General features: G+C 46.4%; 2 protein-coding genes across 2 annotated transcripts; both read left to right on the top strand.

Annotated features, from left to right (window-relative positions):
- The first annotated feature begins 525 nt into the window (after window positions 1–525).
- LOC311375741 (uncharacterized protein KIAA0232-like) lies at window positions 526–11,757 on the top strand. Its single transcript, XM_084490796.1, has 7 exons — window positions 526–1,110; window positions 1,807–1,947; window positions 4,374–4,443; window positions 4,552–4,636; window positions 4,738–8,116; window positions 8,291–8,399; window positions 8,662–11,757. Exons 1-7 carry the CDS (start codon window positions 865–867, stop codon window positions 8,676–8,678), a joined length of 4,047 nt encoding a protein of 1,348 aa, XP_084346922.1. The 5' UTR covers window positions 526–864; the 3' UTR covers window positions 8,679–11,757.
- Window positions 11,758–12,411: 654 nt separating this feature from the next.
- Window positions 12,412–16,894, top strand: LOC311375740 (TBC1 domain family member 14-like). Its single transcript, XM_084490795.1, has 2 exons — window positions 12,412–13,036; window positions 15,979–16,894. Exons 1-2 carry the CDS (start codon window positions 12,988–12,990, stop codon window positions 16,806–16,808), a joined length of 879 nt encoding a protein of 292 aa, XP_084346921.1. The 5' UTR covers window positions 12,412–12,987; the 3' UTR covers window positions 16,809–16,894.
- Window positions 16,895–18,038: the final 1,144 nt, after the last annotated feature.

The following is an 18,038-nucleotide window of genomic DNA, read 5'->3' as shown; positions in this document are numbered from 1 at the left end:
AACATTCTTGTTGCATGTACTGCATGTACTGTAGTTCTGAGTTGGAATTGGCTGCCGGTTGGCCATCATTCTGTACCAATGAGCTACTATGAAACAGAGCCCTACTGTGTCTGTCTGCTTATAATGCATGATGACACAAGCCTACATTTGTTTTATATTTTCATGTTATTATCATCACTGAACAGTTGGAAGTGCCTCTACGCTGAGGCCATTGCGGTCTGAAAGCAAATACACACTTACACACATACAAGTGTAAGTGTGTGTTTTATACACTAACGCAAGATAAAAACATTCATAAGATGTTTTTCTTTTACCTCTGGATTTATATTTCTAATCGTAATACCTGGAAATATGAAAGACCAGCACCACTTTTTTGACAACGTTTTGAATGAGGCCTCTGTCTTGATAACCTGGTTAGGAGACTTTTTATTTATGTTTTTAATAAAACTAACGCCTCCTTTTAATTCCTTCACTTCCAGTTGTGCCCGTGAAGTAAGACTTGGCTCTAAGATGGATCCTTGCGACTGAGAGGCAAACACACCGTTGTGTTCTGCACAGCAGCTGATGCCTCCAATCAGCACAAGCCATGCCTGACGAGTAAAGTCTCCGGTTTGCTCAAAGCAATAAAAAAACAACAACTCAAAGAAAGGAAGTACAACAAGAAAAAAACCACAACATCCTACATGTCACCCCATGTAGTCCCCCTCTGGTGCGTCCTGCCGAAGTGACCCCCCCCCCCCTCCCCCTCCTCCCCTGCACACTCACCCAGCCCTTCCTCCCAACCCCTCCACCCCGCCACCACTCCGCAGTACCCAGCCGTCGCCATGCCACTCCAGCTGAGGATGACCAACACCTGAGATCTCCATGCGTCCCGTTAGCACCGATTCCGACGGTCCCGCTCCCCCCCAAGGCCTCTCACGCCCCCGTCCCTTCCCTCCGGTGGGCCCCCCGCTGCCCGGCTCCGACATGTCCCTGCGCCAGTCGCTGGGGCCGGTCCAGAGCTGGCTGGGCCAGGAGCTGGAGAAGTGTGGCATCGACGCCGTCATCTACACCCGCTACGTCCTCAGCCTCCTCCTGCACGACAGCTACGACTATGACCTGCAGGACCAGGTACGCACCAGGCGTCACGCCGTTTGTTTGTTCTTAATCCTTATGAATAGAATATGATTCATCCTAAGAAGTTTAACCTGGTCGTCGACTCATCGTCACAAGTTAGTTATTTTACTATGTATAGGACCTTTGGCCTGATGTAAGAATTTCCTCATACAAGGTGACCGGGTTTTACAGTACTGTCCATTTGATAAAACAACACCTGACTTAATTCAAGTAGTTTCACATGGTAGTAAACCCTCATTTGTTACAGCAGCTGCCATATATTCGCCACTTTCTTTTTATTTATCACTTCTATATTTCTTAACTCGATGACCTTTGCCGTGTCGTAAGAATCTAACCCTTTGACCTATTCGTAGTCATTAAACATGGTGTTCAGCCCCTTACTCGTCATCAAAGCAGATTTGTTAAAGGTCCCATGACATGCCACCGGGTGTGGTGTGATTAGCCATTACAAGCCGTTTTGAAAATCTGTCTGTTATGACATCACAGGTGGGCGTGTCCACCACCATGGGACCATCATGGGACCTTTAGGTTTACAGTTATTCACAGTTGTCTGTTTCCCAGTGACTTTTTGTACAGTTTCTGTACACTATTTATTTGTAAGGGTACTACAAACTCAACACAATACGAAGCAGACGTATTGAATGATCTGAATGTTGTTGTCTGGCTCAGTGTGTTCCCTCTCCCCACCAGGAGAACGACATCTTCCTGGGCTGGGAGAAGGGCGCCGGCAAGAAGTGGGGCAAGAGCAAGAGGAAGGGAGGGACGGACCTGAGTCTGGAGGAGATCAAGAAGCAAGCCGCCGTACAGTGTCTGCGTTCTGCCTCTGATGAGGTCAGCCCCCAAGCTATTTATTGATTAGATATGGATTCAATATTCATTGATTTTCAAGGCATCACATGGCCGCTCCCATCGGTTACTGTAAAGAGAAAAAAGGTCAAACACTTTTTTTCTAAGCTAACTTTTTTTAATGGTCAACTTTGCAAGTATCATTGTCCATTGCATTATATAACTGTGATACAGTCTTTGCTTTGTATGGAATTTATACAATGTTAAACAAAAGGCTGAAGCTAGTCCTGTGGCTTTCTGCAGTAGATGGACACATCTTAGTATTACTCTTATTTTAAATAATCTATTTTTATCTATCTACTTGATACATGATTATCATGTTGATTGCATTGGTTTTGGTATTGCACTGGGCTTCTTTTTTGTTTGTATGCAGTCACAGACACATAACCCTATGCACTGGTTCTGATGGCATTTGTAAAGTTTTTCCCTCCATACTGACAAGGTTATGCTAAGGTCAAAAGTATACTTTGTATGAATCCAACAAGGAACGGAAAAGAAAAATCACTGTAGTCCACCACCTTGTATTCTATGTAATCAAACTGTAAGCAGGTGCAACCAGGAGTCAAACCAGGTAGTCATTGTCTAATTATTGTGTCCAATGGCCCTGTCCCCCATATTAAAAACAAGTCAACACAGGGGATTTCCCTACATGCTACTCTGAGGACGGTCAGTAGCAAGGAGAGAGAGAGAGACGACATGGTGTGTGTGTGTGTGTGTGTGTGCGTGTGTGTGTGTGTGTAGAGGAAGCGGGTGGGGGGGGAGGGTCTGAGAGGCAGTGGGACAGAGTGAGCGCTCCTCTCTACGGTACTCTGCGGTCTATTTTTTAACCAGCACGCGCTGCACGGGATTGCAGCAGCAGAGAGCAGCAGAGCCGCTTGGCGTCAGCTGATCGGCATTAGCACAATGTTACAGGAGGGAGCGCAGCAGCAGCAGCACAGGGCAGAGAACTTTCCCTCTGTTCCGTTAGCCCGGTGACATGGTAAGCAACGGACCCCCGAATGGTGAACGGGAAATGCTTGTGCTGGGAAGTTGTGGCAGCATTAGTTCCAGTGGTGGTTCTGGTTTTGACTCAAAACTATGGGCTCTGACAGAGAGCTGAGCATGTGTCTGCCTTAGTTCCTGGTAACCAAGTTTAGTTTACGTGGAAAGATTGTGTTCCGCTTACGTTTGTTAAAGAGAGTACTTGGTACTTATGGATGCACATATGTTTATGAAGATGTCCCATTATGCTTAGGTTTTAGACTGGTTCTAATAGCTGAATTTGACAAAGTGACAGATTGGAAATTGCTTAATGTTTCACAACTGAGCAGGCCTGACTTGACTAAGCAAGCGTTTCATGTGTTGTTGACTAAGTAAAGTAAAGTGATTCAATCATTTATAAAAGCATTAAAGAAGCTATCGCGGAAACATCCTGCCTGAGCTCAATATTGTTTGTAATTCATAGTGAGTGGTGAGTTGCATTTTCTTATGATGCCAAGGAGGGCTGTTTTGATTTGTCATCGTCTATGTCGATGGAGTAAATGTGTCGCTATTTATTGTTGTTACAATTGGAATATTGGTATAACTATTGGATCTTCATATAAATACATTTCTTTAAGCACACTGAAGCTAAACTACCATAAGATGTGTGTACATTATGTCTAACTTGGGACACAAAAAAGCAGCATCAAAACAAGGGTCCCGTCATTGAAGCAGAAAGTCTCCTCCTCAACCTTTACCTGAAACAGGTTTGTTTAGCAGGAGCGAGGCAACAGGAAGTAAACAGACCCTGGGGCATGCATGCTTTCCCAGTGTTTATTCCGGAATGTTACTTAACACAAGAATGCCTTGGCATAAGGTCAGATTCAGGACACATGTTTGGTAAATCGGAACAATACGTTTAGCTAACCTGAGCAACAGGACCAGCGCTTTGTGACATTTGTCAGTCCATTGGCCACCGTTACATTTGCAGTTTGCAGCACGATAAGCACTAAATCACCTCAGCTTTATGATGTGCTGTCATTGTTTCCCTAACAAAGTAGCCTTGTGGAATATGTTTTAAAAATAACTGATCTGTGAAATGGAAAACATCATCCTATGGAATATGATCAATAATGTATTTTGAGAATGGTCTACATAGGAGTGGTTCTGTGTTCTGCATGTTTAGGTTGAGGACCTGCAGGGCAGTATTCATGCACACAATTTTCACTTTCACTTCATCATAAGACTTTAAGGAAAGGTTTGGGGTCTTACAAATACTATTATTTTTTATTTTTTATTAGTTGATTTGTTATAATCTACACTGGAGTTTGGATGCCAGCTGTTGGTGATTGCTTGGCTTTAAATAATGAATTTGCTTATTATTCAAAATCAACCTCCATTTGACATTGACCAAATTAACACTATTTCATGGTTGTTGTTGTTATTCACAGAATTCTGGAATTGAGAGCCTGGTTGAAGAGCTTTGCTCCAAGCTTAAGGACATCCAGAACCAACAGAAAGGTTTGGTTAAATCTTATTTGCATTCATTTCATCTCCATTCTTGAATAGCAGCAGTGAGTGAAAGTGTAATTCCTCTTGAATGCAACTTGAACATAAATGTCTTCACAGAAGCAAAACAGATCAGAAAGAAATCGGATGGTTCCCAGTCTCCTGAACGAGCAGAGTCCCCCTCTTCAAAGGACCAGGTGGAAATGTAAGCTGCTGGATGTTCACTGTGTATCTCTAAAATATCCATGCTTTTTCCAATACCTTCCTTTTTTTAATAATGTCTTTATTTCTTTGTTGTGGCATCAGGTATTATGAAGCCTTCCCTCCTTTGTCTGAGAAACCTGTTTGTCTGCAAGAGATCATGACGGTGTGGAACAAGGCTAAGGCCTGCGCCTACTTGAGTTCTTCCTCCTCTGCAGCCCCACAGACCAGCACGGACACCTCTTCTCCAAAAGATTGTAACAGCGAGGGAGAGGTTGCTAAAGAGAGGAGCCTGGAGCCGGGTGCTACCACCATCACCATCGAGAAAGCGCAGCAGCGTCAAAACAAGGAGAAGGAAAACCGATACCACGGGAGCACAGCGGCCGAGGAAAGACCTGCCGTTCACACGAAGAGGCCCATGAGGCACCGAGCAGAGGGGAAGCATCGTCCCCGCTCCTGGTCCTCTGGCTCTAGCGAGGCAGGCTCAAGCTCCAGTGGGAACCAAGGTGACTCCAAATCATCCAGCAACAAAGCAGTCAGAACCAGGCACAAGTCCAGAGAGGCGGGGAAGGCTAAGAGAGGGCGCAACAGCGGACAGCTAAAGTTGACCACAAAGGTCAACGAAAGAGGGGAACGAAGGAATGCAGGAGGCAGCGTCGGAGGCAGTGTCGGAGGTGGGCCAGTCAAACAACCACAGCTTTACAGAAAGGGGAAGAGGGCGATGAAGGAGAACCGCAAAGATCCAAGCTGGGCGGAGGCGAAAGAGTTTGCCCTCGAGGCCGGCAACAAAAAAGAGTATATGGAGGAGCCCCTTTGGTACACCGAGCCCATCACAGAGTATTTTGTACCTCTCAGCAGCAAACACAGCAAGCTGGAGACAAAGTACCGAAGCAAAGCTGAATCCATGGAAAGCTTTGCCCTGTCCACTGACAGGGAGAGGCTCGCTGAGGGCAGCCAGGGAATCTGCATCGCCAATGAGAGCTACCAGCGGGCCTACTTGGCGGCGGGCTCCTTCGTAGACGGCCACTTTGTGGAGGGGCCGGACGGAGTGGAAGACGAAGCAGACGACCTCGCCGGAAACTCTTGCTGCCCTCAGCCAGAGGACGGTGGAGATTTAGATGACAAGCATCTGTCCGAATTTACTGACTTCTATGAAGTTGACATATACCAATCCATATTGGATACGAGTGCCTCAGACTCCATACAAGAGAGTCGGATCCTCAACATGATTCGACAAAAAAGCAAAGAGCAAAGAGACATTGAGGCAGAATGTTGTTTAGTATTAGATGGCCTTGAGCTGAGAGGGGAAAGTGCAATAAGGGCAGAATCGCAGAAGGAATCAGAGTCTGTCGGATTCCTAATGCAGGATCTCGACCACATGGCTCAAATCTGGGGGAGCTACTCTCCTTCCAGTTCCGAGGATGTAGAGGGGGAGAGCTTTGTAGATACTCCCATCCTGCTGTCGCCCCTGCTGGACAGCGTGTCCTTCACCCTGAGCATGCTGAACCCAGAGATGCCCCGTCTTCCTGAAGCCCCCGGGGAGCCACCTGCACCCAACTCCTCCTGTTTCTCGCTCTTTGAGCTGCAGTACGATAGCCCCACCGTCCCCTTCCCCTGCGACTCACTCGCCGTCGGTCACGAAAACAACACAGATTCAAGTAGCTGTCTCGACCCACATTCTAATAAACAGTCTCGTTTGCTAATATGGACCAAAAATAGTGCCTTTGACGAAACGGAACAGAACTGTTCCAACCTTTCGACGCGAACGTGTAGTCCATGGTCGCACTCTGAGGAGACGCGTTCGGACAACGAGCAAGGGAACTTACAAATGGAGGATCCCGCTCAGATTGGCAACGAAGAAATTAACTGTATTATCGCCCCAATTTCTGGTACCTACCTAGAGGAGGAAATCCTAGAGTTTTTGCAGGAGGATACCGGTCGAAAGTGTGAGGAGAGCAACATTAGCACACCGTTGAGTCAAACATTCACCAAGAAATCTAAATTGGAGTCAATATGTGGCATAGCTTTGGAGGAGGACGATAGCAGGCAGTACAACAGTGGCATATATTCTGACAGCACAAACCAACAGAGTGATGATTACAGCTCAGGGATAATTAAGGACATTTGGACAGCTATTGGAGAAGGCGATCCTTTGGCGTCTCAGCAAGGAGTAGAGAAGCCAACCCAAGGCATGCTTTTGGACAGCCCGAGCGGTTACTGCGGCAGCTGTCTCGAGGTCCAGGCAAAAGTGAGTCCAATTCAGGGCCCAGCGGAGAAGGCGGTGCAGCGATCTGAGTATCACCTGTGGGAGGGCAAAAATGAAGAGCAGGTCTGCCTGGTCAAGAATAAGCTTCCTAAGGCCGATGGTGCCGGGGACTACATGACTCCGTCCAAGCCCTGGGACATGACCTCTGACAAGGAGAGCACGTCGTTCATTCTAGGAGGTGTGTACGGAGAGCTGAAAACGTTGAGCGGAGACAAGAACTGGGCGGTGGTACCGCCTGGTGAAGCCCAGGGCAGCCTGCTGCAGTGTGCTGCGGCAGCAGCTTCGGCCTCCGGCTCGGACATGGTGACTGTATCTGGCGCAGACGTGTTCATGAATGCCAGCAGCCGCTTTGCGCCTGGGCACAGGCCCCTGTGGAGGCCCCTGGTGTCATTTGGGCAGGGTGACCACCAGGCCATCAGGGGAGGAGGCGAAGAGGGATTGAACAAGGGGTTTTCTTTCATCTTCCATGAAGATTTACTTGGGTCGTATGGAGGCTTCAGCAGCAAGGAGCAAGACCTAGAATACCCGTTTGCATCCATCAGCCTGACCAATCCCTTCTCCCAGGTCCTTCATGTCGAGTGTTCCTTCGAGCCTGAGGACATGGCTTCTTTTAGCCCGGGGTTCAAACCCAAGTCGATACTCTGCTCAGATTCTGAGAGCGAAGCCCTACAACCGCGGATATACGGCATCAACCGGACGCAGTACAGGGCCATCCGCATATCCCCGAGGACCCACTTCCGGCCGATATCTGCCTCGGACCTGTCTCCCGCCGGGGGTAGCGACTCGGAGGCAGAGTCCGAAAAAGAAGAGATAAGCTTTCCTGACCCACCACCGGTGGATGTCTTCGAAGACCCCCAGGCGGACCTCAAACCTCTGGAAGAGGACGCAGAGTGTGAGGGCCCTTTCTATGGAAAGTCGGAACTGGAATCTGGGAAGTTCCTGCCCAGATTAAAGAAATCGGGCATGGAGAAGAGTGCCCAGACCTCTCTGGATTCTCAGGAGGGCTCCGGCACCCTCCTGCCCATCGCCGAGCAAGAAGTCTGCCTCGACTGCAAGAAGGCGGCAGCTTCGTCGATCGCGAGTGAAAGTGTCGACGTCCCACTCGTCCCACTCAGCCCCCACAAGGAGGCTCCTTGTGGGGAAAAAGATTCCTGCTTATGTGCATTGGCAGATCAAGTGCATGGGATGGCCTACGACCTCGTCAAAGATAAAGCAGAGGTAAGAAGCCTCAGACAATCAGAGTAACACATTTTTATTTTTATATTTAAGACTTCTAAAAAGGGTTACCATACACATTTGAATGACCAGTGCTCACTGCTTTTATGATCTTATTTCCGCATTCAAAGTGCTGTGAACATTTGGCTAACTCTGTATTTCTCGGGGTCCTTTTAGTTCCCCCTGTTGAACATAAGTGGACAGGGAGGAACAAGCACCCAGCAGGATGACTGCTGGTGGCAAAACACGCTCTGCTCCCCTCTTTTCCCTGGATCTCAATGTACAGGTACTGACACATGACATGTGTATTCACTTAACGTTCTGTTACATTTCTTAATTCAAACTTGATATCACAAAAAACGGATTGTCGATGTATACAATGCTCGTCCAATTTAGGATTTCTGGAGTGCCATTTATCCCTCCATAATGAGATTATATTGGTCTTCTTGGACTGTTTGCTACAGTCTAAACCCATTTAACAGACACATTGGTACATTGGTTTAAATTCCTTTGCGGTTATAAGACTGTGCTCTTTGCTCATTCAACAGGGAGCAGCAACATTTGAATACTCCGGTTTTACAGGGGACGCCTGTTGTAAGAGAGGAAGGGTCTTCCTCGCTGGTGACTGGACCTCCACCAGCCAGAGACGTGGGGAGGGGGGGACTCATTTGAACGCCTCACTGAAGGCTCATGTTCTAAAGAGACCGCCCCCCTCCCCACTTCACACACCAACCTAATCCTGCTGATTTACTTTTTATGTTAAACCTTGTGTAATCAACAATCAGATCGACAAAAATATATATATACATACAAAAAGCGAACAAAAATGGGAAAAAAAAAAAAAAAACAAGTGTTCATGTCTTTGCGCCATGTGCAGTCATGGCGAAATGTTTTAGTTGAATCTTATTTCTCATTGTACTTTGGTCCCAAGACTTACATTTAGGTATAAGGGGGGAGGGGGGTACGAAAGCAAACATGCCGTTCTGCCCTGGTCACTTCTTCACCTTTTTTTTTTTTTTTATTTATTTTGTTGCTTTTGAGCTTAGGATACTGCTTCGGTGGTGTCCGGCTGGATGTGCATGTGTTTGTCTCAAATAGTCTCACTCCTTGTTTCTAAACGTGACCTATAGGGACCTAACCGATGGCGGTTTAACAACGTGTAAACAGCCCCCCCACACCCCCATTAAAAACGAGTGCTAATGCATCATTTAATTTTGTAACCCCAGCCTCTGTTCAGAAAGTCTACATCAAAGATGGATGTTGGGGGATGGGGGGGGGGGGGTAGTTTTTGAGTTCTTTGAGAAATAAATAGCTTGGATGCCTTTCTGAATGAAGTAGTGTGTGGGAGTTTTGTTTTACTTTTTTTTTTTATCTGAATGCCCCCCCCCCCCCCCCCCAAGCGTGCAAAATTGTTCTGCAATGTCAAGTCAGTTCTTTTTTTGTAATGCGACTGTCCACAACACCACAGGGAGTCAGTCAGTTAGTTTCCTTTCCTTTCCGGGATTATAAAGAAAAGTCTGGATATATATATATATATTGATATCTATAGATATATAGATATCTATATCAATATAGATATAATAATTTATATACCTATATCTTGTTCTATATCTATATATCTAGATATAGATATATATCTTGATGAGATGGTATAGCCAGATTTTGCGCAGTCCAGACAGAATGCTTTAATATCGGTATCGATAGTTTTATGAAGGGGGGGAAAAAAACAACACATTTTTGGCTGTTCTTTGAATTGCTTTACAATGTTTTTTTTTTTTTGTTTTTTTTCTGTTTCAAGATTACTTTTAACCTCGCTTCCTCGCCAGGTCTGTAACCGATACTGAAACACAGGCGTGTGAAGAAGCTTCCCTTGTGCAAAGTTTAACACATTTAACAAAGTTTAGCGTTTTCCCTTGTCAGTAAAACTCCAGCTAAAAAAAAAGTATATATATACAATTTTGAATGGTAGAAACAAAGAAAAAAAGACAATACAGAAAGATACTAGATACAAATGCTTTATTCTTTATTGAAGTGTTTTTTTTTCCTCAATTTTATTTTTGGTTCATAATATTGTTCAAATATCCAGCAGTGTCACTGTGTGTGCGCGTGTGTCTGTACGTTTGCATTGAGCTTATAACACTAGATGGTGTGCTCAGACTTTATCTCAGAGAACAGAGTGTATGCAAAACATACATTTTTCAAAATGCAAATAATTTGTTTTCCCCAATTAGTTCACCACATGTATTTCATAAAAGCCCTAAAATGGGTGGTTGGATTGATACTTTTTGTGGCCTGTGCATTGGAAATTAAATTGAGTTAATGCACCTGCAAATATTTGCTTTTATTATTTTTATTTTGTGCATGTGTTTTAGGCTCTGCGGTGGATTACAGTTTCTGCTCTCCCTGTTTAATTGTTGAAGGGATTTGGGAGAAACTCTCGCGCTGCACTCTACCTATTTGAAGCACAGATTACGAGAAAACCCAAACCATCATTGCATTGTTTGTAGTGGCCGAACCGTGCGACCATATACCTTCTGTGTGACCTGTGTAATGAACTGATGCAGGTCAAGGTCCACACCGCTGTGGGCGTGGCTTTACATACGGCTTCTCTGATAGGTCATCTTGAGTTCAATGCAGAGTCATGCATTCATCGAATGAATACATGCCCCCAGCAACATGTATTTTATTTTTGTTCACTGTTGGGTTGACCGTAGACGTCTAGTGGCAAGGACTCTGAATTCAGGGGATTGCTTTATTTTGATTCTCTTGACAGTCATTAAACTCAGGAAATTGTTTCAAAAAGGCAAACAACACAAATTGCACTCACGTCAGCGAGTGTGTAAGAGGAAACAAAAGGATTTTAGAGCGGATTAGTGATACTTCCAACTAGTTGACTGTCAAAAAGGTAATGCTTCAATGCTAGGTTTTTAGGGGCAACCAAGCCACCGTAGGTTAGGTAAGCAATGTGGGGGGTATTCCCAGGACCCTCAGTCCTATGCAATACCTTTGCGCATGTAAACTTTAACATTTAGGATATGGAGAATTCGTATCACTTAATTTTGCATGTAAATTACTTTTTTGAGTGAGGGACGGCTGAAATGACTGCGCATTTTGTCTTAAAAAAAAACAAATAAAAGCAGCATGCAACATTACACTCCCATCTATTTATGTTGGATTTAGGTTTTTAGAAGAAAAAAATTGAAAAGCAATTAAAAACATGACTGTCCATGAGAGTGAGTGTGTGTGTGTGTGTGTGCGCGTGGGTGTGTGTTTATTTGTCTGTAGAAAAAGTTAAGTCACAAAAAAGCACTTACCTTGGGCATTGGAAATCAGTGCATCCTTTATTAATTATATTATTCCATTGCTGGGTTGCTTCAAAACAAATAAACGAAACATGTTTGATTGGAGAATGCATTCGGAACAACGTGGGTATGATTGCACTGTGGGGCTGGAACAAATCCAGCGCTTACAACATCTTTATTTTCATTCCCAAACATTCATGCCCTTCAACTTCTACTACACTCTTCCATATTCTCCCCCAACCTCATCAGTCCCAAAGTAGATGTGTTGTTCGGATTTCATGATCATACCAAGTAAAAATGATTTGGTTTCATTGTGGAGTGTCTTTTACATCTAAATAAACAAATAAACCAGCCTATTTTGAAGGTGTTTTTTTATTATATGGTATCCTCTTAAATATGCTTTGAGGAAATGAGACATTGCGACCACTCTCGTTACGGCACTAGAGGGCAGGGTGGTGTCACCTTATATGAATATATACACCTTGTATTATTTCCACTGTTAGAATTCATATTTTATTTATTGCAGTAATACCTTCTCTATTACATATTCGTCATATGTGATATATACACATTTGCTTTGTTCTAGACATTTTTATGAAAATATTTCGCAGTTTTGACCCAAACCTGTCCAACGGCAGGTGCAATGTGATAATCCTTAATAATTACTGATACTCATTAATTTCTGTGTGTAAAATAGCCTAGGTACTAATCTTTTACCAAGCATCTTTCTTTTCTTGCGAAATTAAATATGGGGCCATACAAATGACCCAGTATGGTGAAAGCCACAGCCATCACTGTAGCAATAAAAACCCTCGTCACACCAAATTCACACAATCTTGAATCAACGGGTGTAGCTGAAATGACGAGGCGGAATACTCGATTATTTCTACCTGCGGGCAGCGTTGCCAGATTGGGCCAGATTTCCCGCCCAATCTGGCAACACTACCTGCGGATAATAACCAGAACCATAGAGGGACCGACAGGTGTATCCGTCGCCTGCGTTGCCGCCCTCGGCTCGTCACGCTGCACTCCCTCCCTAACTTTGTTTTAAAATGGCGGCGGCTGGAGCACCGAGACAGGTAGGGTCTGGTGGGGATGGACAACACACAATTCAACTCACGACAACAAGTGACGTTTAATAACCAACACCGAAGCTCAACCGGGTCTAGGAGTCGTAGCCGCAACGGCATAACGCGCGGAACGGCGGCGGTACGCAAAAGTGAGACTCTAAACGACCGAATGATTCACTGTTTGTCTCCACTTGAGGAAGCGGTCGGCGGACAAGTGTAGCCACAGCTGGCGGCGTTTCACATCAGCAATCATGCCTGGCTTGTTTGAAGCCTGATATTGTTGTGTTTTTTTTTACCTCATGTGGTGGAGCGTCACGCCTTCTCCTTCTTCACACACACACACACACACACACACACACACACACACACACATCCACTACGTGGTACAGCTGCCGCGATAAGGCGCCACGGGAGCAGCAGCGGTGAAGGCGGACTGATCGGCGGCGCGTCGTCATGAGCCGACCCGGCGCGTCAGCGGCAGCCCACCTGTAGCACCCCCGGCATGGCGCACACGACGGAGGGTACCAAGGACCCGCAGGAGAGCCCGAGTGGTAGGACATGATGACACTCCCGTTGTAGCGACAATACGATATAGACCATACACAATGATTTTAAACAGTTGTTACAGGCGTTTTTGGTTTTATCCAAAGCGAACGAGAAGACCAATGAGAGCTCGCTGTTTAGAACATGGACTTGAAACATGGACTTGGTACTTGATTCGGCGAACATTTACTTTTGCTAATGGGTTGCATTTTTATATGAATACTAAAAATGCTGATGCTTAGACACCAAATCGACTTCATCTGTGCCATTTCAAAAAACTGTTACTGTACATAGAGGAACTGCACATTTTAAAGTGTGTTTAAATGCTTCCTGTTCCGTCACTGTTTGTTTATGGTAAGATGGGCTCGATTGTGCGTGTGCGCGCTTCCTGTTCCATCGTGCGTGCGTGCGTGTGTGTGTGTCTGTGTGTGCGAATATACTTTATGTTGCGTATCTATGAGTTAATGATTTTCAACCCCTATACCTAAGTCTACCTGTTGATGAAATAGCGTAATGATAAATATTGAAACAGGTTATATGTGTGGCTTTGTCTCCTGAGGCAACAGCACTGCAGGGGTTTTTATGTTACATTACCTCATCTAGTCATTAAGCAGACCTTTTTATGCAAAGCCGGGCTGAGCACACACATACACTCTCTGTCCAACTTGTCAGTTGCTGTGTCCAGTTGCCAGGACTACTGAAAGCGGTTCAATTCCCAAATCATAACAAGTCGAGTGCTTGCGAGGACGTCTCTGATTTAAATAAAATAATCATTTGAGTGTCAAACTCGTCTGTGGCTGGGCCAGGGTCCGGCTGTTGAGACAGACAGGGGTGAGGGGCTTGTGGATATCCAGAGCTCATGGCCGCAAAACCACATGACCTGCTCATAAGCAAGGCATCAGCTGTCTTTACCTAATGAGCTGCTCCTGGTTGTGTTGTCGTCTACTCTGGCCAGTCCCGGTTCTCTCCCCTTAACAAGAACACTTGCTTTGAGTGCCCTTAGCTGCAAGTCAGCTCCCGAGCTGGCTAGCGTTCAAGGCTTGATTTTTCTTTCTTTTTTTTCTTTTCTTTTTTTAAGAGAAAAACAGCACTCCCCCTTGCTCCCTTAAGTATTGGGACCCCCTACCCCTTCGCGGGAATGTGCAAAATCTAGGGTTAGGGCTAAAATCTAGGGGAAGGGGGAGAATTGGGACAGGGCCCAAGTCTCCTTTAGATAAAAGCATTTCAGCTCTACATGACCTACTAGTTAATAGATTGAGTCTCTTAACAGTTTTACCCACCGCGGCGCTCTAAGACGTCCACCTCCAGCCGCTGTGTTTTGTTTGGATCCAGGGCACCGTCATGTGGCTCTGCCATCTGAATCTGATGCCTCGCTCGTCAGGGTTCCGGTTACACCCTGCTCCCCCTCCCACCCCCGTCCCCTCCACTGATGCTGGGAGATTGTCTTACACTGGAAAAAAACAACAATGTCTGTCCGCCTAGGGGGTAAACGCACATCGGATGTCACCAGCAAGGGTCAGCACACTTGGGAGTTGATGTGTGTGTGTGTTTGAGTGCAGGTGTGTCAGGCCTAGGCAATATGGCTGAAAGACCTATCACGATATAACTTACTAACTAACTAAGATCATATTGATCGATATCAATCAACTATTGATACTTTTAATGACCTAAAAAAGACTTTAAAAATTACCATGCTGGATTGAAATACTTCTGTTTAACACTTAATATGACCTTCCACTGTTCTTCATTGATAAATACTCCAATGTCGATACAATAATGAAAACCACTCAAATTTTGTAAATATGTATGGAATTGTGTTTGTGTAACAAACCCAGCTGCTAGATTTGGTGGTCCAGTCTCTTATCGATATATATTGAACATGTTTTATGTTGATATTGATCAAAAGTCCATCACAATATGATAATTTATTGTTTTATTGCCCAGGCCTAGTCAGCACACTTGGGAGTTGATGTGTGTGTTTGAGTGTAGGTGTTTGTGTGTTTGTGTTTGATGATAGAGGGGAATTCCTACAAAAACAAATGGTACTTTATATTTAAGGGTTAGGGTTAGGGTTAGCCCAGCCAGATATTTCGTCCATACATCAGGGTCGACGCTCTCATTTAGGAAAGGGTCAATTTGTGCATCAGCTAATCGAATGGCTAATCAGCAGATGGCAGCCCTTTTTAACATCGGAAATTCTCAAAAAACGTTAATCAACAATTTGTGCAAAGTCAAGGAACCACATTGGATATTGTGCATATCGGATACAATTATAATTTAATATTTGCATTTCTTCTTCTCTCGTAACTACCTGCTAACAGGTAGAGCGTCCTTTCTGTTTGCTAGGTCCCGTGGATGAGTGACAGTTTGAAATACACCAGGGCCGTAGCGTACGGTCGCCTCATCAAGAGAGAAAATAAGAGTGGGAGGAATGCAAAGCGCTCGAACCAAGCAGTCTTACTAGTACACTGGGAAATCCTTCATTATGTCTGGGGGTGGGGGAGGGCAGCCCTGTAATACTGCTTAGAATTCCTAAAATTCTGTGAGCCAGACCGGCTCTGCTCTCTCTGACGCTAATATGAGGGATCCATCAACAGAGACGTGTGACTCATTCATTAAGTGTTTTCTGCAACCTGTGGGTAATTCTAATATTAACACTGAGTGTTCATACTACTCGTTGTGTTTAAAGAAACATTTTTGGTGTTTTTATTTCACTTCTGTGCATATTCCACCCAGAACCTTTTCTCTTTTGTAGTTTTTGCCGTATTCATAGTTAGGATTTGGGATTTTAGGTTTTTCTGTCATTACTGAAAAAGTATATCGCTTTTGGAGAAGCCATTGTAATCGTAGTTAATGTCTCACCAAGCAAACCCACGTGCTCACAGCAATGTGACCTGTACAACAAAGTTGTTTATCAATTTACTCATTAGCCTCTTGCTCCTCGTCTCAGGTGTTTCCGGTGCCACCATCATGGAGAACGGCTCTGCGCTTAAGGACCGTCACCATGACGACCCCCAGCGCCACCACAACCACCACCACCACCACCCGTGCCCCCCTGGGACGGACGCCAGCCCCTGCAGCAGCAGCCGCTCCCTGCCCAGCTACCAGCCCTCCCCCTCCTCCGTGCCTCCCTCCCCCACCCCCGTCTACTACAGCAGCCCGCGGCGCCAGAGCCTGGCCGACCCGGACCCCGGCGGGGACCGCCACAGCCTGGCCTCCCAGGACTCGGGGCTGCCCACCCTGGAGGTCAGCCACCCGGAGGCCCACGCGTGGCCCGGCGGCCCGCTCCCCCCCTTCCCCTTCCCCGCCACCGCCGCCGACGACTCCCCCGCCACGCTGCCCCTCCACCCGCCCTCCAACGGCGTGGTGCGCAAGTCGTCCACGTTCCCCCGTGGTTGCTACGACAACGCGGCGGTGGCGGCGTCGCGGGCGGGGCGCGTGGGCGGGCCGCCCAGCGACGGCGTGTCGGTGTGCAGCGCGTCCAGCATGAGCACGGAGCGCTCCGTCTCCAACGACGACGCGCTGGACTTTGTGGTCGCCTCCGACTCCAGCGTCATCGTCGCCCTGGAGACGGACGAGAGCTGCGGCATTCGCCACGACGACGGGATGGGCGGCGGCGGCGGTGCGGGCGGCAGCAGCAGTCAGTTCTCGGAGGTGTCGCTGTCCTCCCTGGGTGACTCGCCCAGGGACGGCTGGAGCCCCAGCCCGGGGTCAGGGTTCACGCTGGGAGAACCCAGGCAGACCCGACTCGCCCCGCTAGCCAACTTCTTTGCCAGGTAAGGATGCTGTGTGTCTGTCTGTCTGTCTGTCATTTTAAAAGATTCATTAACTTGAAATAAATTGTTCAATGTTTTTATTGCATAAAGGTGGCCTTTTTTATTTTTCTACCGCCAGCGCCTCAACGTCTCCTTCCTCACGAACCAACCCTTCGTACTCCTCCTACAGTATATCCAAAAGCTCTACCTTCTAATAACACAACGCTAATTAGTGATATACTCCAGTTAGGATTGTATTTTAACATCATCTACAATAGTGCATTTCTTCACATGCTCTTGAATAGCACTAGTTCTGTTCAGTGCAATTTTAATATAAACTTTGTGTTCAAACCCCCTTTTTCAGTTTTTGGATCATTTGAAGTACCCCCCCCATGCGTTCACAGCAGCGCGTCTTCATCTGACCCCAAGTGGGTCGTGTTTCCATTGAGCGCTTTCACACCGGCGCCGCCACACAGCCGCCCTATAACTACCGGCACGCGTCACAGCGACGTTCACCACCACTCATAACGTTAAACATCGAACAAGACCTAATCGGCGCTGCGCGACGCGGCGCTCCGTGGCTCGTCTGTGGAGCGGCCCGCTTCACATTAAAGCTCTGCTGCTGTAACCGACTCGTACTCACACCGGGAGTGGATCGAAAGCCACTCACCTCCTCCACAAAGCACTTACGTGATATAGCAGCTTTGCTTTTTTTTTTAAGCGTTATTCCAATAAAACATATTTTAAGCAAATGGTCCGCTTCGGAAATGAAATGTGTTCGTCGAGCCTTATTTTAAAAAGGTTTCACGATGGAGCAGCGCCACTATTACATAATTTGGGGGGGAACCCCATTGCCTTGCTTGGTTTAGCTTTAACTGGGCTTATGTCGTCCGTCACTGATCCGTTGCTCAATGTTGCTGCAACACCCTATTGGGCAACACCCTTCCGTTAATGTTGGTGTTCTGGGTACAAGCACCTCTTGCACAGACAGCACCACGCAGGGCTTCTTGCTCCGGGACAGCGACAGAGGTAGACCGCTACACTAGCCTACCCCTCACCTACCATGATGCTGCATAGCAATGCTAAAATGCGACCTGGATGTGACTTTATATCTTGGTGTCCATTGCATCTTCTGGAGGAGGTGGTATTCCAGGTGCTTTCATTATGGTGACTCACTTTCTGGGCCTTTTCTATGGATTTTTCTTTTGCTGATTCCTTGTGTTCGGATCAGGCCATGACTCAAGAAAACCGCGGC

This window comes from Micromesistius poutassou (assembly GCF_964030765.1).
Source record: "Micromesistius poutassou genome assembly, contig: SCAFFOLD_4822, whole genome shotgun sequence".
NCBI classification, from domain to species: domain Eukaryota; kingdom Metazoa; phylum Chordata; class Actinopteri; order Gadiformes; family Gadidae; genus Micromesistius; species Micromesistius poutassou.
The sequence above is the reverse complement of the archived record's forward strand: the minus strand, read 5'-3'. Positions and strand labels throughout refer to the sequence as shown.